This window comes from Callithrix jacchus, chromosome 1 (genome assembly GCF_049354715.1).
Source record: "Callithrix jacchus isolate 240 chromosome 1, calJac240_pri, whole genome shotgun sequence".
NCBI classification, from domain to species: domain Eukaryota; kingdom Metazoa; phylum Chordata; class Mammalia; order Primates; family Cebidae; genus Callithrix; species Callithrix jacchus.
In genome coordinates, this window is record NC_133502.1 from 70,343,528 (window position 1) to 70,367,519 (window position 23,992).

Consider the following 23,992-nt stretch of genomic DNA (forward strand, 5'->3'; position numbering starts at 1 on the left):
CACTGTGGCTCTTAGTTGACTTTTAAAATATATTATTTTTGCCAGCCAATTGATATGGGGCACTGACACGAACATAGTTTATATCATAATAGGCGGAGGTCACTTTAAAATACAGTAAGGCTGATAACCTATTTTAAATCATAATATGAATTTGAATTTGAGTTCATTTTTTTTCCTTCTTTTTTGTTTTTTTTGAGACCAATTCTTGCTCTGTTGACCAGTCTGGAGTGTAGTGGCACCATCTCAGTGGCTCATTGCAACTTTCGCCTCCCAGTTTCAAGCAGTTCTGCCTCAGCCTCCTGAGTAGCTAGGACTACAGGTGCCTGTCACCATGCCTGGCTCATTTTTGTATTTTTAATAAAGATGGGGTTTCACCATATTGGTCAGGATTGCTTTGAACTCCTGACTTCAGGTGATCCACCTGCCTCAGCCTCCCAAAGTTGGGATTACAGGCATGAGCCACTGGCCTGGCTCATTTTTTTTTTCCCTTCTATATAAATCAGGAGAGTATTTAGCATGTGACCAAAGCCAGTTTAGTTACCAAAGGTGGGTTGGAATTTGCTTGTGAGCTGTAACTTAGTTGTTGTTTCTGGATAACAGTTGTATTTTGGTGTGTATTCCTATTGCAGAAATGTTCTTTCTTATGTGAAGAAAATACTTACATATGGAAGTTTCATTTTGGTTTTTAATACTATTAATTTTCTTTTTTGGCTCATGTTAAAATGATTATTTGATAGGAATTTTATGTTGACATTTATGACATTCTAAATTTATTGGGTACTCATAGTCATTTTATTTTCTACCAGTCGATGCATTTTTTTGGTATTGAGTCTTTATGTCCAAGAAGATGGCATGCTTTTCCAATGAGTTGGGACTTTTTAATGTCCTTTTTTTAATTTAAGTTTTTTCTTTGGATCTTGTACATTTCTTAAATTTTTTCTATAAATTTTATCCTTTTTGGCTACAACATGAGCTCTTCTAATTGCTTGGGTTTCTAGGTATATTGAATATGTCATCTGTAAATAATTTTATCTCTTTCGTTCCAGTTTTCCTACTGCTCACTGCTTTTGCTAATTGCTTTGACTAATGAATATTTTTAGTAAATCAAAGGGATGATTTGGGACTTATCTTCTTCATGTATATAAAGGATGTATTGTAATGTTTTGTCATTAGGTGTTAGGCTAGTTGGTAGACTAAAAAATATTCCTGTTACATCCACAGATTTTTTAAAAACCATTAAGATTACATGTCAGATCTTGTTTTCTCTTTAGAGCTATTAAAATGAATATATTAATGGATTTGTAAATGTTAAATTTTTTATATATCTTGGAGTTAACCCCACTTTTGGTTCTATAAGATTTTCTTTGTTAATTTTTAACTAGGTTTTTTAAAAAGCATCTATCACATGATAGAAATTTTTGGTCTTAATTACACTAATATTTTTTGTTATGATTTCTGCTTTTATGTAGATCTTTTCAAATCATTTGTTGAATGTCTTTTTCTTACTTAAAGCTAGGATATTTGAGACGTTTTGTTTTCTGTTGGCTACTTTTAAAAATACAAGTTTTACCTAATCCCCTTATTTTTTTCTTCCAGTTTTTTTTTTTAGGCTGCATGTATTGACTCCCTTTGAACAATGATGAAATTAGTATGTTTCTACTTCTTCCCATCTTAAATTTTTTTGGGTATATTTAAGTATAAATATATATACAAGTATTCTTATTGCTTGGTGTATAATCTTTACATGATATCTTTGGCTCACGTAATAAAAGTGTATATACACTCCCTTTCTCTTGGGTCATTAAAATAATCTTTTTATAGGTGGTATTTTGCGATGATTTCTATGTCTGGAGTCTTCTCGGTCACGTTCTCTGTTATATTTGCCTATGTAGCTGATGTCACTCAGGAGCATGAGCGAAGTACAGCTTATGGATGGGTAAGATAATAGACTATATTTTTTTCCCCAGAGTAGTAATTAAGAATGTATTAGAAATTTACTGGAAAGTGAGTGTATTAGTACTTTCTTGCTCTGCTATAAAGAAATATCTGAGACTGGGTAATTTATAAAGAAAAGAGGTTGAATTGTCTCACAGTTCTGCAGGCTACATAGGAAACATAGAGCCTTCTGCTTCTGGGGAGGCCTCAGGGAGCTTTTACTCATGATGGAAGGCAGAGCTGGAGCAGGCATCTTTACATGACCAGAGTAGGAGGAACAGAGGGCGAAGGGGGAGGTACTACACACTTTTAAATGGACCAGATCTCACAAGAACTCTCATTATTACAACCAAGGGAGGTGGTGCTAAACCATTCATGAGAAACTGCCCCCCATGATCCAGTTGCCCTCTACAAGGTCCCACCTTCAACATTGGGGATTACAGTTGAACATTTGAATTTAAGAAAAAAATTAGTCTGATTTGTTCGTTGTTAGCAGATCCCCTGAGGAATGTTAAACGTTAAGCAGTCAAGGTATACAAGTCTTTGTGCCCCTAATTTGAATTGGAGACATGCTGAACCTCAGCAATGTTAATCTATTTTTACTCTATTGATTCTATTGGTGGTTGTGTGTTTTGGACATACATTTGGAACGTGGTAGGTAGAAAAGGACTACATTCACTCATTCATCAAATAGTTGCTCAATAACAAAAGTTATAGGAGAGCTTTTTTCTGATAATTTCACACCAGTGTTTCTAATTTTCTCAGGCATGCTAATGGTGTTATGGTTATGTAGAAGAAAGACTTGTTAAAAGATGGCTGAAGCATTTTATACATCAATGTCAGGACTCTGCAAGTTACTTTCAGATGGTTCAGCGGGGAAGATGGCGTAGCCTGTGGATGGGGATGTGGATGCACATGTGTGGGCATACACCTGAACCTGTGAGACATGAAGTATGCTTTGTATTCTCCCATCTTGCACTGTGTTTGAAAATAGTCAGAATAAAAAGATGGAAGAAGAAAGATGATCTGACTGAGTTGTGGGGAGTAGATGGGAGATTGAATGCCAGAAACTCAGGTTATTTAATCTCCTTTTCCTGGGTCTTTTTCTTTTAAATCTACTTCATGGAGTAGAGGAAGTTCTCATTCATTGCTGCCTGAATGAATAACTTCCTGAATCAATGATGGGCATATAAATGAGTTACTACTGTTCCACAAAACACAACGTTTACTTTGTTGACTTCAGACATCAGTAGTTTGAAAACTACTCTTTCTTCCCCACTTGTGACTCTTCTACCTTCTCACTCTTCCTCTTTGCTTCTTCTCTCCACTCCTGAATGTCCCCTACATGCCACGCCCTAAAACAGAGGGTTCTACAGAGCCGTGATGGAGGAGGACAGAGATAGAAACTGATAGGAAGTCTTCAAAGAAGACAGGATATTGGGCTCACTCATGAACACCAAAAAGAAAAAAAAAGTATCCTCCAGAAACCCCAAAAATTAACAAACAGAAAGTCCCCCCCCCCCAAAAGAAAAAAAACAAACAAAAAAGAGGCGAGGTTGTTCATGTTCAAGGTGTGCCCGTAAGGCTTGGCCAACATAGTGGGGGATGGCTTTCTTCTATAGCATGGGAACAACCTGTTGAGATATTCATTTTTCTGCAATTTTATTGGATTTTTGTCCCTCACTTTCACCTGGAAAACCATTCACACAGCTGTTGTGCTGAGCAGTAGTAGTTTCAGGAAAGATTTCACAGAGAGAGAGTGTTCTAACCAGTAGTGCCTGTGACTTAATTATCCTCTCCAGCTCAGCTCCTCATTGTATAATGGCAGTTAGGATTGATGTCTGCTTATAAGGGCATATCCAGACTGAGACAACACTCAGTTGAAGTGTGCTCCCAGCCAACTAAGCAACTCAGCCTGCAAGACTGCCTGGATTGCAGTCTTCCTATCTTCCAGATATAGGAGAATTTGTTGCCAATTAATTATCGGATGTGTCAGTCAAGTTCTAAGGAGCATTTTGAGACCCATGAAAGAACAATATAAAATATGTGCACCTTCCTTACTGAAACTTATTCAGTAAACTAAGAAAATGGTAATTATTTCAGGATTGCAGCAATGATTAGTCATATTAATAAGTGAGTTAACACTAAGAGTTTGTTGTGGTGAAGCCATTCTTTAGATTTATTCATCAGAGTTGTATTGAATGTTAAGTGAAAAAGGAGTTTAGATAAAAACAGAAACTAAGCAAGTAGGCTACTTTAGGCTTTAAGAGAGACACATTTTGCATAGAATTTCATGAGGCCATAGACTCTTTCATACCTGAAGATGCTGCAGCAGTGCTCCCATAGTGCCCAAGGATGCTGCAGCAATGCCTCCTTAACACCTGAGAAGAGTGTAGGTATGTTCCCATAACTGTTTGCATGTTGTTGCAGTTTATAATGCAGTTATTTGGTTGCCCCGATGTTCTTGAATAAAGCAGGAAGACCTGAGAGCAAGAGCTTTATCTTCCTTATCTGGTACATAGTAGATACTCAGTAAATATTGAATGATTTCTGTTCCCCAAGTTGGAATTCTCCACATTCGTTTATCCCTCCAAAAATGTTTGATTTTTAGCTTTTGTAGTACTTTTAGTATGATGCTAATTTCAGATATATTGTGTTTTTATATTCAGTTGGAAGATGATGGATAAAGAAAGAATGTCATTGGCTTGCCGGAATTCTTGTGATTTCTAATAAAATCCATTAGAAGTTTAAAAAGCTAACTTATAGATATGCTTTTGACATTTAGTGTGGAATTACAATTTGGAGTTTGCCCAGTAAGCATCTGAACATTCAGGTTGTGTTCTAAAATAAAGTGGACATTTCACATGCTTATAGGAGTGCAGTGTGCAGGGGCTCACTCTGGCTTCAGGTTGTGGGTGTGCTCAGCTGACTCTGGTCTTTATCTGGACAGGGTCAGGTGGTGGCAAGAGAGAACAGAAATCTACATCTGTCTAGTCAAAAAGCTTCAAATTCCATCTCAACAAATTCTTTTTTGTTGTTATAGTTTTTTTTTTTTTTTTTTACTAAAAATAACAGAGGATTTTCCTCCCCTCTCAATGCTAATGAAATGATCACGAAATGATAAAATATTTGAACAGTGCAGTATTTTTAGAAGATGAAATCAAGCACAGTCCCTGAGTAATTGGTGGATTTTATCAGTCCTACAGGAATTTTTTAAAATACTTTCTCACATTCCCCAGCCTCCAGTTAAAGAGGACCAAAGAGCTGATGTTTTATTTGTGGGGAAGGTTTTTACAGTTTTTATTTTTAATAAGATAATCCTTTTTTACTCTTGTAGCTCTGCAGGGTATCTTCAGTTAGTGAACACGTTCTTAAAAGAAAATCATTTAAGAACACATTCTTAAATGAAGATTCTCTTTCATTCTTAAAATTTATATGCAACACATTTCTTTTGTCTTACTTAAAGCCAGGAAAGCATGGCTGCAGGTATGCACCTGTGGGATCCTGGTTGAATGTGCTTTCCTGAAGGTGTGCACCTGCAGTAGGTGGGATCTGGATAAGGATATGCTTTTCCCACAGGTCTCAGCCACCTTTGCGGCTAGTCTTGTCAGCAGCCCAGCCATTGGAGCATATCTTTCTGCCAGTTACGGAGACAGCCTCGTTGTACTGGTGGCCACAGTGGTAGCTCTTCTGGACATCGGCTTCATCTTAGTGGCTGTTCCAGAATCTCTGCCTGAGAAAATGAGACCAGTTTCCTGGGGAGCTCAGATTTCTTGGAAACAAGCAGATCCTTTTGCGGTAAATAAAAATATTGAAATATTTACTTTCCTAAATGTCTTTTTAAGCCACACAGATATATATGTATAGCCTCAAGGATCCTAGCAGTTGTTGACTCATTTCTTTATCTAGTAAAAATAGAAAAAAAAAAATTGCAAGTAAAGGATTTAGTGTTTGTATTAAGAAATATATAGAATTGGTACTTAAGCATGTCATTAGGAAAGAGAAAATGTCTAGCTAATTCTTGAGAGTTTGGGAAGAAAATTTCTTTTTGTATGGCTGTTTTCATCCTTTTTAAACAAAATTAAGTGAAAGTGGTCATTTTCACTCAAAAAGGATAAATATCTTTGGTTTGAATGAGTTATTTTAATTTTGACCATAGACATTGAATTTGTATGTTACAGATTGAATATTGTTTTTTCTTTTTTTTGAGACAGAGTCTCTCTCTGTCACCTAGACTGGAGTAAAGTGGCGTGAGCTCGCCTCACTGCAGCCTCAGCCTCTTGGGTTCAAGTGATTCTTCTGCCTCAGCCTCCCAAGTAGCTGGGACTACAGGCATGCACCACCATGCCCAGCTAATTTTTCTATTTTTAGTAGAGACGGGGTTTCACCATGTTGGTCAGGCTGGTCTTGAACTCCTGACTTAGTGATCTGCCCACCTCGTCCTTCCAAAGTGCTGGGTGCCTGGCCTGAATATTGTTTTCTATAATAGGTCCCTCACTTTCTCTTTTCCTCCCTTCCTCCTTCCCTCACTCTTTCCCTCTCTCTCTTCTCTTCTCCTCCACCCCCTTCTTTTTTTGGCATGGGAAGGCGATGTGTCACACAACTGGAAAAAGTATCTTACCTCTCACCTCTGTCTGCCCTACCTGGTTTGAAATTGTTCTTGGGGTGGGGGAAATATTTGCAGACAAAAAAGGAATCAGAGGTTTGTTTGTTTTTTTCTCTTTGTTCCCCAAGTTTACCTTTTAGAAAAATTCATATAATAAGAAAACTAATCAGAAATTAGTTTTTCTAAAATAACACCTGAGAGTATGACCTAGGGACCCTGCCTGTTCTATTACTGTCACAGTGTCAGACACCAAAATAAATATTTAGAGAAGGAAGCCAGTACTGGGCTTGGGAGCCAGAGGGTTAGGGTTCCCACCTTCTTTTGTAGTGATCAAGCTATGCATGGAAGCTCCTCTGTGAAGTAGAGCTACTGTGGCTTACTTTTCAGGGCCATTGTGAGTATTACTGTTAATGTGTGTAAATTAACTAGCCTAGTGTCTGTTGGGTAGCAAAGTCTCAATAAACATGAGCTGCTTTTGCTATTAATTACATAAAAGCTATGGTCTGATGACCCAGAAGCTCTGCAGCACTTTCCACTCCTTTGGTAACATATCTTTTGGTTCTATTCAATCCTATATATGTAAGAAGGATTTTTCAACAAGGGTGTAACATTCAACAAGTTCTTACCAGTTTGACCCTAAGGCTGGAGGTTACTTATTTGTCTGCCAGATTTACAGGTAAATTGAACATGAACACTTTGAAGAATAGAGTCAATTTACATATAAGGAAACTTCTATACTGAATATGGCTTTAAAGAAGTTACATTATGAATTGAGAGAAGTGATTTTCTTAAAAGGTTCTGTAGGAATATATTTCCAGAGTCTGTTTATAGGAAGTTCAGGATCTGTTCAGGATTTGAATCAGTTTGTTAACAAAGATAAGTGTTTTTTTTTTGTTTCGGCTCTACGATTTGAAATACATACCTCTGAAGTTAAGACTTGTAACTTCCTCAGAGAGATGGTGATATATTTAATATTAAGGTTTACTTTCTTTTATTAATGATTTGCCTTTTGTTATTCATCTTAATAGATCAAAATTATGAAGCTAATGTTCCAAAACATTGGCAACATTAATATGTATTGGCATTTTAAGTGTGTTCTTTCTACTTATTCTCAGTCATTGAAGAAAGTTGGAAAAGATTCTACTGTCTTACTAATCTGCATCACCGTGTTTCTTTCATACCTTCCTGAAGCTGGACAGTATTCAAGTTTTTTTCTCTATCTCAGGCAGGTAAGTAGTGAGTGGCTAGTAGCCTTTCAATACCAGGACAATCAAAGATGGAGATTTGTCTAAAGATATTTTGAGAAAAAAAAAAGATATTTTGAGAAAACCACCTCAGAGAAAAAAACATGTGAACTTGCTTGTAGTTATGAATGTAGGTGCTGACATATAATTAGTGAACGGGGCACCTGTAATTCAATGATGATTTAAAATATAGTACGATTAATATTGTGGGTTTTTTTTTTTTTTCCATGAGAATCAGAATTAGCAAAAACATTATTTATTTTTGAGATGAAATTTCACTCTTGTCCCCCAGGCTGGAGTGCAATGGCGCGATCTCAGCTCACTGCAACCTCCGCCTCCCGGGTTCAAGTGATTCTCCTGCCTCAGCCTCACAAGTAGCTGGGATTACAGGTGTGCATCACCACACCCAGCTAATTTTTGTATTTTTAGTAGAGATGAGGTTTCACCATGTCAGCCAGTCTGGTCTTGAACTCCTGACCTCAAGTGATCTGCCTACCTGGGACACCCAAAGTGCTAGGATTACCAGCGTAAGCCACCCTGGCCTGTTTTTTTTTTTTTTTTTTTTTTTTTTACTATTTTCCTAGAGCAGTTTTAGGTTCATAGCAAAATTGAGAGTAAGATACAGAAATTTCCTATATATCCCCTACCCCCACACATGCATAGCCTCCTCCACTATGAGCATCTCCCACCAGGGTGGTACATTTTTACAACTGATGAACCTACATTGCCAAATTATCTTAACATAAAGTCCGTGGTTTACATTAGGGTTCACGCTTAGTGTTGTACATTTTATGGGTTTGGACAAATGTACGAAGACATGATAACATGTATCCACCCTTACAGTATCACATAGTGAATTTTCACTGCAAAAATCTCTTGTGTTCTGTCTGTTCATCTCTCCCTCCACTGCCAACTCCTGGAAACCACTGATCTCTTTATGATCTCCATAGTTTTGTCTTTTTCATACAATATGTAGCCTTTTCAGATTGGTTTCTTTCACTTAATAATAGGCATTTAAGGTTTCTTCATGTCTTTCATGGCTTGATAGCTCATTTTGTTTTTGGCATTTGTTTGGATTTACCAGTTTATCCATTCACCCACTGAGGGACACCTTGTTTGCTTCCAAGTTTTGGCAATTGTTCATAAAGCTGCCGTAACATTCATGTACGGTAATATTTTAAATCTTTAATAATATCCATTAAATTTCACAGACAGGTAAAACTTACTTCACACGTGCCTTTAGCCCAGGTCTGACTGAACCCAGCTTGCTGAAGCGTCTTCAATATGTCATGGCTCAACTGCTGCTGTAGACTTCACAGGGACTCACAAACAATAATCAAAATCTTCGGGCCGGGCGCGGTGGCTCAAGCCTGTAATCCCAGCACTTTGGGAGGCCAAGGTGGCTGGATCATGAGGTCAAGAGATCAAGACCATCCTGGTCAACATGGTGAAACCCCATCTCTACTAAAAATACAAAAAATTAGGTGGGCATGGTGGCCACATGCCTGTAATCCCAGCTACTCAGGAGGCTGAGGCAGGAGAATTGCCTGAACCCAGGAGGCGGAGGTTGCGGTGAGCCGAGATTGCCCCATTGCACTCCAGCCTGGGTAACGAGTGAAACTCATTTCAGAAAAAAAAAAATCTTCCCTCTCTGGAGTCTTTTTACATTTTGAAAATTTGCACCCTATTTTGTCCCCCAAAACAGGTAATTGACTTGACTTAAGGCAATTAAAAAAAAAAATTTCCCTTTTCATGTGTTCTTCAGGTCTTTGGGATTGCTCAGACCTAAGTTTCTTTCCATTGCATCCTGTGGTCTTCTACTGGTTTCACTGGAAGGCAGGGGCAGGCCTTTTCCTAATAGTGTACTTTGACAGAGCAAGATTCCTCCTAAGATAATTTCCTCCTTTTCTGGTGATATTTCAAAATGAAGTATCTTAAAGTCTTCATACTGAAAGTTTTCCTGAGCATATGGGACTGATATTTTATGTGGTAGCGTATACATAAAACCTTTTCCAGGCTTTTGTTTGTTTGTTTTTTGAGACAGTCTCACTCTGTTTCCCAGGCTAGAGTGCAGTGCTGTGATCTTGGCTCACTGCAGCCTCCATCTCCTGGGTTAAAGCAGTTTTCATACCCCAGCATCCCAAGTAGCTGGCATACTTCGCTAATTTTTGTATTTTTAGTAGAGACAGGGTTTCACCATATTGTTCAGGTTAGTTTTGAACTCCTGGTCTCAAGTGATCTGCGTGCCTCAGCTTCCCAAAGTGCTGGGATTACAGATGTGAGCCACCACACCTGACCTGTTCCAGGCATTTCTCTTTTGCTCATTTTTAGTGGTTGGATGCTAGAGATGCAGAGGGAAAAATGGTGAGATAATGTAGAAAATTATTCTTTTTTTTTTTGAGATGGAGTTTCGTTGTTGTTACCCAGACTGGAGTGCAATGGCACGATGTCGGCTCACTGCAACCTCCACCTTCTGGGTTCAAGCAATTCTCCTGCCTCAGCCTCCCGAGTAGCTGGGACTACAGGCGCGCACCACCATGCCCAGCTAATTTTTGTATTTTTAGTAGAGACAGGGTTTCACCTTGTTGACTAAGATGGTCTCAATCTCTTGACCTCGTGAGCCACCGCGCCTGGCCTAGAAAATTATTCTTGCATTTCAGTTAATTGGTGCATTGCATTAAATATGCATTTAACACAAAAGATAATGTAGGAAGAAAGCTAAAAAAAGATCTCTCTTTATATAGTTAACAAACAACTATGACTTTTATTATTCTAGCTTTTTTCTTCGCGTATACTCATGTCAACACCATCATCAATTATGACAAATCAGAATCATTCCATGTTATTTTATATTGGTGCTGGCTGCCAAGAACAATTAACATACTCACATTTTAGTTAAATTTGCATGTGATATTTGAAAATCATAGATTTGATAAATAACTTGAATTCAGAATACATATAGAACTCTTGTAAGACACAATAACATCTTACAAAAACTCAACAATAAAGCGACAATTCAGTTTCAAGATAGGCAAAGGATTTTGCAGAGATCTACAAAAGGCCAATAAGCACAGGAAAAGATAACATTAGCTGTCAAGGAAATGCAAGTCATGCCAATAATGAGATACCATTTCACATGTACTAGGATAGCTATAATCAAAAAGACAAGACAATGATGTGGAGAAATCGGAACCCTCACATATGTTGGTGAGAATGTAAAATGGTGCAGCTGCTGTAGAAAAGAGCCCAGTAGGTCCTCAAAATGTTCAAGTTACCATATGACTCAGCAAATCTTCTTCTAGGTATATATACCCATGAGACATGAAAACACACTTCTACACAGAAACTTATATACAGATTATATTCACAATGGCCAGAAAGTAGAATCAGCCCAAATGTCCATCAGCTAATGAATGGATTAACAAATATAGTATACTCATACATTAGAATGTTATTCAGCAGTGAAAAGCAATGAAGTACTGATATGCTACAACATGGGTGAACCTTGAAGTCATGCTCAGAGAAGCCAGTTATGAAAGACTGCATATTATATGATTTCATTTATATGAAATGCCCAGAATAGGCAAGTCCATAGGGACTGAATGGTTGTAGGAAGGGTAGGCTAGGGGAGTAGAACTCCTAATGGCTGCTATGTTTCTTTGAAGACCGATGAAACTCACTTTGTGTTGATGATTGCCCAACTCTTTGGATACACTTACACACTTAAAATGTATGAATTATATGGTATTTAAATTCTATCTTAAAGGTCTTTAACAAAAATGTATATTTACAAATAAAGGCTGAGAAATAATCCCTAAAGCTACATTTTCTAGTTCTAATTTTTAAAACTGCATTTGATTAGATAGTAATGAAATGTTAATGTCAGCAGCACTGGATTGGCCATCAGAGATTCTAGCCCTAGGTCTTTTCATTAGCCAGTTATGTGGCTGGTAGCAAGACACTCATTTATGAAATGAGAATAATGTATATAATTCAATCTCACAATTTTTAAGGTCCTTTCCCGAATTTTATAGAATTTCAATATAGGGCAAAATAATTTAACTTTTAAAAAACTTGATATTTGAGACTTAAAAATTTTAGGCATTTCAGAGATACTCTTAAGGTTAGAGGCTTACAGATCATTGCCAGGTTACTTTGCATGCTTATTAGAATCACCATGAGAGCTTTTAAAACATACCTGTGCCTGGGTCATAACCCTGGAGAGCCTGATTTAATTGGTCTCCAGTGGTCTTCCAGCATCTCACTGCTCTCCTTTCCTTGCTCTCCTTACCCCTTGTCTTTTCCTCACATGATTTTAATGTGTAGGCTAAGTTGAGAGCAATGCTGTATTGATAGTCATTTTCTTTCTTTTTTTATTACTTGATATTATTTATCAGTATGTTGGGGGATAGAGGGCATATAAAGTAACAGGTAGACATATAATAAAAAATCTAAAAAATTTCACAATTTCAGTTGTGCCTGCTTATGATGATTTCTTATATCAGTTTTAGATATAAATTACTGGTTACACAGGTTCAGCGTTCAGCACTATCTTTCTTAATTCACCACTGGTTTTAGGAATTTTCCTCAACTATCCTATCATTGTAATAGAACATAATATTCCTTATTATTTTATAATATCTATATTACTAAACTATTTTCATTTCATTCCATAGGTCATAGGATTTGGATCTGTTAAAATTGCAGCATTCATAGCTATGGTAGGAATTCTGTCTATTGTTGCTCAGGTGAGTATCATTTTAACCATACTGAAAAAATTAAGAAAATCCTGATAACCATAGTTTCACAGGAAGCCACATATAAAAGTACAGGAAGATATTCCCTGAACTGCTACCTCAGTCCCTCACCCCTGCTATGGTAACGTCTTGTACAACTATAGTGTACTATCAAATTGAGAATCTGATGTGGATGTAGTCTGTCCACGGAACCATTTCTTCTTATATAATGTGTTGAGGTTATAATTTAGGAGAAATTTTTGTATTTTATTTAAAACAATTTTTAAAAATTATGTTCTAGACCAGGTGGCCCAGCTTGGTGACTAATATCCACTCCTCGTCTTCAGCCTTGCCTCCCTGAGCCCTGGGGGCCCCAGCCCCTGATGCTACTGCCTAAGCCTCCTTGGAAGTCATTGTGGTTCCCCAACCATGGGGCCCTGGGGGCCTCTGGCACCCTCCCCCAACACTGCACTGGCATCATCTGCCATTTAGTGTTTTCTCAGAGAAGATGATTTAGGAGAACTTTAATATAACTTTCTCTGCTTTTTAAAATATTTGTTGTACTCTCTGCTAGGCCAATTCTTTTACTTGCTTTTAGACCAACCAAAATAGTGAATAATTATAATCTATCTCTGGATTGCAGAATCAACTAGGAAAATGTTTCAGTGTTATTTCAATGTTGAAAAGGAAGTAGAAATGAAAATCGGTAACTGCTTCAACTCCTATTGTCCCCTGGACTGAAGAAATATGAATTAGAACATTAAAATATATTCAGTGAGGGCTGGGTGCAGTGGCTCATGCCTGTAATTCCAGCAGTTTCGGAGGCCGAGGCAGGTGGATCACCTAGGTCAGGAGTTCCAGCCTGACCAACATGGTGAAACCCTGTCTCTACTAAAAATACAAAAATCAGCTGGGTGTGGTGGCACACGCCTGTAATGCCAGCTACTCAGGAGGCTGAGGCAGGAGAATTGCTTGAACCCAGGAAGCGGAGGTTGCAGGGAGCCAAGATTGTGTCAGTGCACTCCAGCCCAGGTGACAGAGCGAGACTCTGTCTCAGAGAGAGAACACACACACACACACACACAGAAGAGAGAGAGAGCATTAACTATTTCCCCATCTATTATAAACAGAGTACCAAAAAAGGTGAAGCATATTGTCCTTAAATTAATTCACTGTGCCCAGACATATTCACTATTTTGTATGGTACTGCTTAGGGGCTGTTTCCCCGAAATGGCTACCAGTGAAGCAAAGCATTCTGTGGTAACCCTCTCTCAAGGAGAAATGAGAATGCTGCAGAACTGCTTTATGCAAATACTAGATTTGACAAGGCTTATGGGAATGCATCAAGGCAAAGGCCGTTTATATTTTTGTTTTGTTGAAATGTGTTGCAAATGTAGTTAACCTTTCAAGTTGATCATTATTTTGGTTTTTTACAAAATCCAACATTAACTCTAGTTAGCCCAGTCATCTTTTTTTTTTTTCTTTTTGAGATGGAGTCTCGCTCTGTCACCCATGCTGGAGTGCAGTGGTGTAATCTTGGTGCACTCTAACCTCTGCTTCCTGGGTTCAAGTGATTCTACTGCCTCAGCCTCCTGAGTAGCTTGGGACTACAGGTGTGCGCCACCATGCCCTGGCTAATTTTTATATTTTTAGTAGAGACAAGGTTTCACCATGCTAGCCAGGCTGGTGTAGAACTCCTGACCTCATGATCTGCTCATGATCTGCCCACCTTGGCCTCCCAAAGTGCTGGGATTACAGGTGTGTAATCTTTTATCCAGCTTTTTTTCAGACTTTTCCAACTAATTATATTTAGCAGAGTATATATTTGTTAAAATCAAACTTAATTCAATCCCAACTTTGTAAAACTTACAGCAGAATCTCTCATATTCTGCAAATGTTCAGCAGGAGTTTGCTCTTCACAAATATATAAGTGATTAGTATTTCTCCAAAGAGTCTGAGGCTGTCCCTCTCAATCATGGTAACTGGTGAACAGTTGTAATAACCTTTTGGGAAGTGCCAGCAGAACCCCAGGTTAGACAGGCTTCTCAGGAAGGAGGCGGAAAGCATGAGCCTCAGGTCAGGCTGGGAGCCTCCAACACTCCACCCCTGTAGAGATTGATCAGTACAGTCCAGACTCTGAGGTCACAGATCAGGCAGTGTACCCTTAGAAGGTCCCTGGTCATCAGGGAAGGGTCTTCACACACAGAGCTTGTATTTTGATTCTGTGTTGATGTGGTTTTTCAGAGTTGTCTCCTTTACTTTGCAGACAGTCTTTTTTAGCATCTTGATGAGATCATTAGGAAATAAGAACACTGTCCTCCTTGGCTTAGGCTTCCAGATGCTCCAGTTAGCCTGGTACGGTTTTGGATCGCAGGCCTGGTAAGCCTCACTCTTAGATTCTCATGAATTGTGAGACAGATACCTCTTAGAGGAGCTTGGGCTGGTTGGGTGTGATGACAAGGAAGCAAGGGTCATTTTACTGTTTGTTGTATTCAATGTTGCAGAAACCATTAGGCTTTAATTTGCGGAAATGTGGAACTAGGTAACAGAATTATTTATAAAGACTGCCTTTATGTCCTGGACTTTAATGGGATTGTTCTTTGCTCCAGCCCCCCCCAATAAAGTTTTATGTCTACTTTTTAAACACATAATGCCAATTTTTAGAGACATTGCAAACGAGATTCAGAAAAATGACTGATTATGGCAAGCTTCACTATCATTAATTATCGTTAGCTGAGTGACCTTGGGGCAGTAACATAATCTTTGTAAGTCATTTGAGTTAGATGAACACTAAGATTTCTTCCAAAACCATGTGCATTCTGCCACAGTTATTAGTTACTACTACCATATTGATTCCTATAAATGGGAAGGAAAGTCAAAATAAGCTCAGTGGAATAAGAAAAAAATAGAAGGAATCATGAGTTCTGTTTTGTTAGTATGGCAGGTTTCTCCATGTGCCCTGTGGGAAGATGCAGAAATGTCATCTCCATTTTAGACGGTAGAGCTGGTCCTCACTTTGGACACGTAGACAGACAACATAATTTAGAGAAACTAGAATTGCTTTAGTGATTAGTGTTTAGTTTGCGGAGCAAGTACATGTGCCCATTCTGAATTTCGGAATTTCATTTGATCCACTTGCCCTCTGTCTCTCTCTCTCTCTCTTTTGAGAGAGAGGGTCCAGCTCTGTTGCCTAGGCCAGAGTACAGTGGCACAATCATGGCTTACTGCTTCCCTTGAGCTCCCAGGCTCAAGTGATCCTCCTACCTCGGCCTCCTGAGTAGCTGGGACTATGTACATGTACCACCACTCCAGAGGTTTTTTTGTTTTTGTTTTTTTAGAGACAAAGTCTCATTATGCGACCCATGCTGATCTTGAACTCCTAGGCTCAAGCAGTCCTCCTGCCTTGGCCTCCCAAAGTGCTGCGATTATAGTCATGAGCCACTGCCCCTAGCCATGACTCTTTACCAGATTAACTTGTTTGATTCTCCTTGCTCTTGTGAACTTTGGTTCAGTAACTGATTTAGTCACATTCATGCAGTGTTAAGACTTTGTCATCATGTCAGGTTTTGTTTTTTTTTTCCCCCAGTAATGACCATCCCAGAGTTGGGGCCTTACTTTACTCACACTTCATACTGATATAGTTAAGCCTCTTTCGTTGAGAGAAGGACAAAGGTCGAAAGAGGGAGGCAGGGTCTGTTTTTCCAGTTGGGGGCACATAATGTTCTGTTGAGGGGTAGCAAACTGTGTAGCTCGAGGGCAGTGTGGAAGTTAGCCTTTTAAAGGAAAAATGAAAAGTCAGTGGAGAAAATGTGGTATTTATAGAAACAAAAGAAATCTTGCGAATTTCATTGAGCTTATGTCTAAAGATGGTAATAGGGAGACCAGGAAGAAGAAAAGTTTCTGAAAGAAGTAAAATGAAGAAACAAAGTTTTCCTGGCCCTTCTGTCCCCATCCCAGGCCATTAAGGAATTAATTTTCTACAATGTGATATGTAACCTTTTAGGTTTAAAAAAATGCATTTTTTAAAAAGATGGAAATAATAAACCATAACAGGAGAAAACAGAAGGCATTTGTACTTTTGCCACTGATTGCATTCTGACTAGTGACCTCCTTGAGGCTGACCTGCTGCCTCACCATGCTTGTCCTGTCTTTGCAGGATGATGTGGGCAGCAGGGACTGTGGCCGCCATGTCTAGCATCACATTTCCGGCAATCAGTGCCCTCGTCTCTCGGAATGCAGAGTCAGATCAGCAAGGTAAGATCACTGCCCCCCCCCCCCCCCCGCCAATTTTTCTCCTTCAGCTGAGACCTCCTTGCTAGAAGCAGGAGAAGCTCTGAGTTCTCCTCACTGACAGCAGGAGCTGACAGCCATGTGGTTTCTTCTCAAGGATTATACTTACTTTGTCAGATAGGAACATTCTATTTTCTTCTCTTTGATCTTACACTCATATTTTTTGAAGCTGGACTTAGCAGTTCAGATTACTAACAATTAGAAATACATTTCCCCTTTTCAGTTTTGATACCTCTTTTGTTCTTTAGTGTCACAATTAACCAGACTGTAATCACATTTTAACAGATGTCTGTTAAATAATGAAATACCAGTTAATCACAAGTTACTGATTTAATTACTTTGTTCACTAAAATTTATTTCATTTGGAATAGCTGAAAGTCTGTGAGTTTAATTTAAAAAATAGTTCTGGGCCAGCCAGGCACGGTGGCTCAAGCCTGTAATCCCAGCACTTCGGGAGGCCGAGGCGGGTGGATCAAGAGATCGAGACCATCCTGGTCAACCTGGTGAAACCCCGTCTCTACTAAAAATACAAAAAATTAGCTGGGCATGGTGGTGCATACCTGTAATTCCAGCTACTCAGGAGGCTGAGGCAGGAGAATTGCCTGAACCCAGGAGGCGGAGGTTGCAGTGAGCCAAGATTGCGCCATTGCACTCCAGCCTAGCTAACAAGAGCAAAACTCCATCCCAAAAAATCAAACAAACAAACAAAAAATAGTTCTTTGAGAGCAGAAAGAAAAAAATCTGTGTGGTTGTTGATAATTAGATGTTGAGTGAGAGATGAAATTAAAATTAAGACTGCCATGTGGAAAATAGCATTCCACCATCTAGATCCTTATCCCATCCTTCCCGTGCCTCTGCTTCCCTTCCTGTCCTGTCCTGTCCTGTCCTCCCTCCCTCCCCTCCCTCCGTCCCTCCTCCACCACAGGGTCTTACTCTGTCACCCAGGCTGGAGTGCAGTGGTGTAATCTTGGCTCACTGCAGCCTCAGCCTCCTGGGCTCAAGTGATCCTCCCAAGTATCTGGGACTAGAGGTGTGTACCACCATGCCCAGCTAATTTTTTGTATTTTTAGTGGAGACAAGGTTTCACCGTGTTGCCTAGGCTGGTCCCCGAACTCCTGGGCTCAAACAATCTGCCTGCTTTGGCCTCTCAAAGTGCTAGGATCATAGGCATGAGCCCCTGTGCCTGGCCTGCTTTCCTTTCTAGCAGTTCCCATAGCTAGTTTAATCCCTCTCCTTCTGTGTCTCCTAATGGCTCACCTCATTGTATTCAGGAAGAAGTAGCAGGCAGTTTTAGAGGGAGAAAAGTTTGTTAATGTCTTTAGAGCCCCTTTTTTTGATATGGAGTCTTGCTCTGCCTCCAGGCTGGAGTGCAGTAGCACGATCTTGGCTCACTGCAACTTCTGCCTCCCTGGTTCAAGCGATTCCCCTTCCTCAGCCTCCCGAGTAGCTGGGACTGCAGGCATGCACCACCACACCCAGCTAATTTTTGTATCTTTAGTAGAGATGGGGTTTCACCATGTTGGCCAGGATGGTCTCAATCTCTTGACCTTGTGATCTGCCCACCTCAGCCTCCCAAAGTGCTGGAATTACAGGCGTGAGCCATTGTGCCTGGCCCTAAGAGCCCTTTTAAAAGTTTTAGAAAACTGTATTGGAAAGCATGGTTTATTCATTGCACTTTTTTTCTTTTGCATATCAGAAGTTAGGCATCTTACTCATATTCATTGTTAAATATTGTCCTTTGAATACAACAAATTCTGTATGTCACTCCTGGCGACAGGAACTCAGTTGGCTTGTGTCCTCAGGGAGGTGCTGCCTCTGAGGTGAAAATGTGAGCCATCCGTGGAGGACTGTAACTACCTTGGGATCTGACAGACACTGTCCTGTCATTTGGGGAATAGATTTTGACTGTTTTTATACGTCATGTCAATATACATGTTTCTAAATGTCAGCATATAAAAGTTTGGGAACACATTGTATTAAGCTGAATTATATGCTACCATTTTTGATTTACAGAAACTTTCATTTCATATGGTTCAAGCTGAGTTTTTACTCGCTATGTTAGAAAGCAGAGACATTTAGGAATTTGGCATTTCTGGGTTTTCAATGTAGGTCTGTAGGGAGAGAGGGCTGGACTACACCTGTGAAGATGGAGTCTGCCTAATGGGAACTGCTCTGTATTCCTGAGAGCAGGGTTGCCAGAGGTGAAGGGCAGGTTTTTGTTGCCAAAGCACCAGTAAATGACTGGAGCAGGGAAATCTCAGTTGACCAAAAAGTGAAAATTGCCTCAAATGGGACGATATTAAAGTTTTGGATTTTATTTTTTTCCCACTTTTTAGACAGATTTAGCTGAAATGGGGAATTTAACTCCCCCAAAGTTTGGGAAACATCACTCTCATTTCCTCTCCTTATAGATCTCAGCACAAAGAGTGAGGACAACATTAAATGGACATGGTAAAACCAGGAAAACATTTGTGCAGTGAATGAAAATAATAGATGAAGTCTTCCAAATCTACTTTCATTAGCATGCTTTCTCCTCAGTCTTGCTGAATTAATGTGAGAAAGTGCTGTTCAGCTCCAAATCTTAAGATGCCTTTCTGAGAATCCTGGCTTTCTTCTCTTTGTCCCAATTTAGGAGTTGCCCAGGGGATCATAACTGGAATAAGAGGACTGTGCAATGGCCTGGGGCCAGCACTGTATGGCTTCATATTCTACATGTTCCATGTGGAACTGACTGAGTTGGGCCCGAAATTGAATTCTAACAATGTTCCCCTGCAGGTAATTTGGTCATAAGTCTATTTTTGTAACAACAGTTGTGTATGATTATAGCAAAATCTTGTGACCTTAAATTTGGAGGGGATTCTTACCTGTATATTTTATTTGACAGCAGTAAGTATTTTGTGTTCATTGCCTCTCGGGATTGGGAGGGGGGGATCATTGTAGTGATTTAATATCTTATGTACAAGATATGTCTTAATTTTGTTCAGATCCTGTTATCACCTAAACAACCATTGTGCTATTCTGTGACTAAGCCCAGGCTAATTAAAATCTGAAATGACCTAAAAATCCAGCTAAAAATCGAGCTAGAGTACTTTTTGTACTATTATTTGAAATTTCTTCCTTGTTCCTTCTAAGCTAGGTTTAGTATAGATTTCTATACAAAGCTGGAATTAATGTTTATTTACAAAGGTGCATAATCTGAAGTCATAGGATGGGATTATAGGTAAACAGCTGTTGCTTACAAGCTTACAGGTTTGCATAAGCTATTTAGAAGTGGTACAAAAAGCAGTAATTAGTTGCGCTCTGTAATATTCCAAACACCAAGCTCTATTAGAATTTGCCTTGACATTTAATGAAACATTTGCTTATGAGAATATGATTCACTTTTTGGTGGTGTGTTTTATTGTGTAATCTAGGAATCATTTGAGTTAAAAAGACTAACTATATTCTTTGTCTCCACTTGTTTTCCACGTTCATCAGGGAGCTGTCATCCCAGGCCCGCCGTTTTTATTTGGGGCATGTATCGTTCTTATGTCTTTTCTGGTTGCCTTATTCATTCCTGAATACAGTAAAGCCAGTGGAGTTCAAAAACACAGTAACAGCAGCAGCCTGACCAACAACCCAGAACGGGGCAGTGATGAGGACATTGAGCCACTGCTGCAAGACAGCAGCATCTGGGAACTCTCTTCATTTGAGGAACCTGGGAATCAGTGCACCGAGCTGTAAACTCGTCAGAAAGTGGGATTCTGCATATGCCATCTCTGAGAACCATGGAGGGAGCCACACCACCAGGTGACTTCATGGTGCTGGATGGGAGATGCCAGCGGCATCCTTCAGGGCCAAGTTTGATAAATACCACGTCCATATTCTGCTCTTCCTCCTCCAGTTTGTTTGTTTTGTTTTTCCCTCTTACATTCTTCCCCCCCCACCCCATTTGTACATTAGAATAAGGTAAGATTTGAAATACTTCCCTGCAAATAATGTGCAACCCCCAAGGTAAAACTCAAATAGAAAAAGTCATCTTTCTGGTAGAAAGGATGGCTTTCCTGTAATGACTGTGGAGTAAGAGTGACAGCAATCTTTCTATGCCCTTTTCAGCTGAAGGTGCAGAACTATAATGAGTCTGCCATCTCTGGCAAGATTTCAGGTAAAGAATTCCTTCTTAATTTCTACCTTTCTGTTTCTCTGAATCAAGCGCATATGTGTTGACGAGTGGCCACTCTTAAGAGTCACTCAGTATCAGGGATCTATTGTCTTTGTTCAAAGGTCAAATAAAAACCTAGTCTCCTTTTATTCTCTCTACTTCCTATTCTTGTCTAGAATGAAACTCAGCATATACATATATACTTCTGGACATGAATAATATTGAATAGTAATATCTTTACTAGATGAAAGAAATTTTTATTACAGACTTAAATCATGTAAAACTCACAACTCAGATTCCTGAACCTTGTGTCCTGGTTAGGTCCAAGGTGACTTTACAGAAGAAAAAGGAAAACTCAAGCATTTTGATGGCAACATAGGAATTGTAGGCTGCTTCTAAGAAAGTTTTTAACAATTTGGAGATTCCTAAATGAAGATGAAAGTAACTGGATACAAGTGAAGTTTATATCCAAGTTCAGACTCAGGCATTATTATGAGTCATTATTACTTCTTCCCATGTCTTCCAGTCCTACTTCTCAAAGTTTTTCTCATTCATCACACTCCTGCCTTAACTGCTCTGTAGTGTGTATCTGTTTTCAGTTCATCTTTATTTCAGTCTATTTGTCTGACTTTTGAATCGCATGGGAATATGCACATTAAGTTCCTTTCTAAAATATGGTTTTATGAAGCTGAGTTTCACGATAAGCGTCTTGCTAATTTTTGAGATGTTTTATGGATAAAGAAAACTTTACAGATTTATATGTATTTTGCTGCACCAGTAAATGGACCATTAACTAGGGCCCACCTTTAACAGCACTCCTTTGAAAGTTTTATAGGTATGAAATATATGTAGATATTTGTAAAGGGTTTTAATTTTTTTTGATGGGGTGCTGTGTAAATCTTGTATTTATAAATGTAATGAGGGTATTGACAGAAAAAATATATACAACTTTTATAAAGGATTGTGTACTGACTGAATACATTTAAAAGAAAATATATTTTGAAACCTGTTATGAACATAACATATCTTTTTACAATGCTATTGGTTTTTAGGTTAAGCTTCCTAATGCATAATAAATTTACAGTGGATATTTTTATGTCTTTTGTGTCTTTTTTTTTTTTTTTTTTTTTAAGCAAATAGTACCATTGCTGTTTTGGATTCTTCATTGGGTGGCTTTCAATTAAATTGAGTTGTTAGTCCTTCAGCTGATGTAAAAGGTATGTATTTTCAAAAAAAAATTTTTTTTTTTTTTTTTTTTTTGAGATGGAGTTTCGCTCTTGTTACCCAGGCTGGAGTGCAATGGCGCGATCTTGGCTCACCGCAACCTCCGCCTCCTGGGTTCAGGCAATTCTCCTGCCTCAGCCTCCTGAGTAGCTGGGATTACAGGCACACGCCACTATGCCCAGCTAATTTTTTGTATTTTTAGTAGAGATGGGGTTTCACCATGTTGACCAGGATGGTCTCGATCTCTTGACCTCATGATCCACCCACCTCAGCCTCCCAAAGTGCTGGGATTACAGGCTTGAGCCACCATGCCTGGCCCAAAAATTTTTTATTTTTAACAAACTTTTACTTCAAAGTCTCCCTTAAAAACATCAAACTACAGATGCTCCTTGACCTACTATGGGGTTCCATCCTGATAAACCCATTGTAAGTTGAAAACATTGTAAGTTGCATATGCATTTAATACATCATAGAAGCTTCAGCACTTTCGGTATCAGCATGGTGGAGTACTGGTTGGTTGGTTACCCTCCTGATGGCATGGCAATTAGGAGCTGCAGCTCACTTGCCAGTGCTCAGTGTCATGAAAGAGTATCATACCATGTATTGCTAGCCTGGGAAAAAAAATCAAGATTTGAAGTATAGTTTCTACTGAATGTGTATCACTTTTATACTGTCATAAAGTTGGAGACCATCTGTATTTTTATTTTTAAAAAGCAGAGACAGAACAAAACATGTATATCCATGTTCATAGCATTCATAACAGCAAAAAGATGGAAAAAACCTAAGTGCCCATTGACTGATGGTGAATGGATAAACAAAATATGGTATCGCCATACTGTGGGATATTATTCAGCCTTAAAAAGGAATGAAATTCTGACACCCATTGCAAAATGGATGAGCATTGAACACATTATTCTAAGTGAAACAAGACAATCACAAAAAGAAATACTGTATGGTGCCACTTACTGATGTGCCTAGAGTAGTTAATTCATAAAGGAGAGTAGTGCTCATCGAGGGCTGGGGGAAGGAGAAGTATTGGAAGCTGTTATTTAATGGGTACAAAGTTTCATTTTGCAAGGTAAGAGTTCTGGGATGGTAATGGTAATAGCTTGTACAACAGTGTGAAAATGTACTTAATGCCACTGGACTATATCCTTAATGGTTAAAATGAGGCCATGTACAGTGGCTTATGCCTGTAATCCTAGCACTCTGGGAGGCCGATGTGGGCCGATCACGAAGTCAGGAGATCAAGACTATCCTGGCCAACATGGTGAAATCCCAGCTACTGGGGAGGCAGGAGAATCGCTTGAACCGGGAGGTGGAGGTTGCAGTGAGCCAGATTGCGCCATTGCACTCCAGCTTGGGCAACAGAGCAAGACTCCATCTTTTGTAAGGGGTGGGGAGGAGGTTAAAATGATCACTTATATTATTATGTCTATTTTACCACAGTTTGAAAAAATGCTCTTATGGCATTTTTGTCTTTTATTGTTGCTTATCACAATTACAGTTATTTTACTCATTTTAACAAATATCCCAGCATGACAGATGTCATTTACTTTGTTAGATAGTTGTAAATTTAGAAAAAAATACCATTTTAACCTTTCTAAAGTGTACAATTTGTTTTTAAATATATTCACGAGGTTATGCAACCATTAGCACTAATTCCTGAACTTTTCTTTCCCTAAAAAGAAATCCTGTGCCCTTTAGCATTCACTCTCAATCCTCCCTTTTCCCATCCCTTGGCAAACTTTAATCTACTTCCTGCCTCTCAAAATTTGTTTTGAACATTTCATGTGAATGGAGTCATATATGGCCT

The 23,992-nt window shown here is 39.0% G+C and overlaps 1 protein-coding gene across 7 annotated transcripts in view; it reads left to right on the plus strand.

Moving 5' to 3' along the window:
* The window catches only part of SLC71A2 (solute carrier family 71 member 2), a 100,886-nt gene extending 78,844 nt beyond the window's left edge, over positions 1 to 22,042 (plus strand). For all 7 annotated transcript variants that reach the window (XM_035298532.3, XM_054253476.2, XM_078364639.1 and 4 more), the window contains 8 exons: positions 1,822 to 1,936; positions 5,515 to 5,733; positions 7,657 to 7,770; positions 12,462 to 12,533; positions 14,788 to 14,900; positions 16,678 to 16,775; positions 19,444 to 19,586; positions 20,289 to 22,042. In XM_035298532.3, coding sequence (XP_035154423.1) covers positions 1,822 to 1,936; positions 5,515 to 5,733; positions 7,657 to 7,770; positions 12,462 to 12,533; positions 14,788 to 14,900; positions 16,678 to 16,775; positions 19,444 to 19,586; positions 20,289 to 20,534 — 1,120 coding nt within the window. In that variant the 3' untranslated portion in view covers positions 20,535 to 22,042. The remainder of the gene's footprint in view (positions 1 to 1,821; positions 1,937 to 5,514; positions 5,734 to 7,656; positions 7,771 to 12,461; positions 12,534 to 14,787; positions 14,901 to 16,677; positions 16,776 to 19,443; positions 19,587 to 20,288) is intronic.
* Positions 22,043 to 23,992: the final 1,950 nt, after the last annotated feature.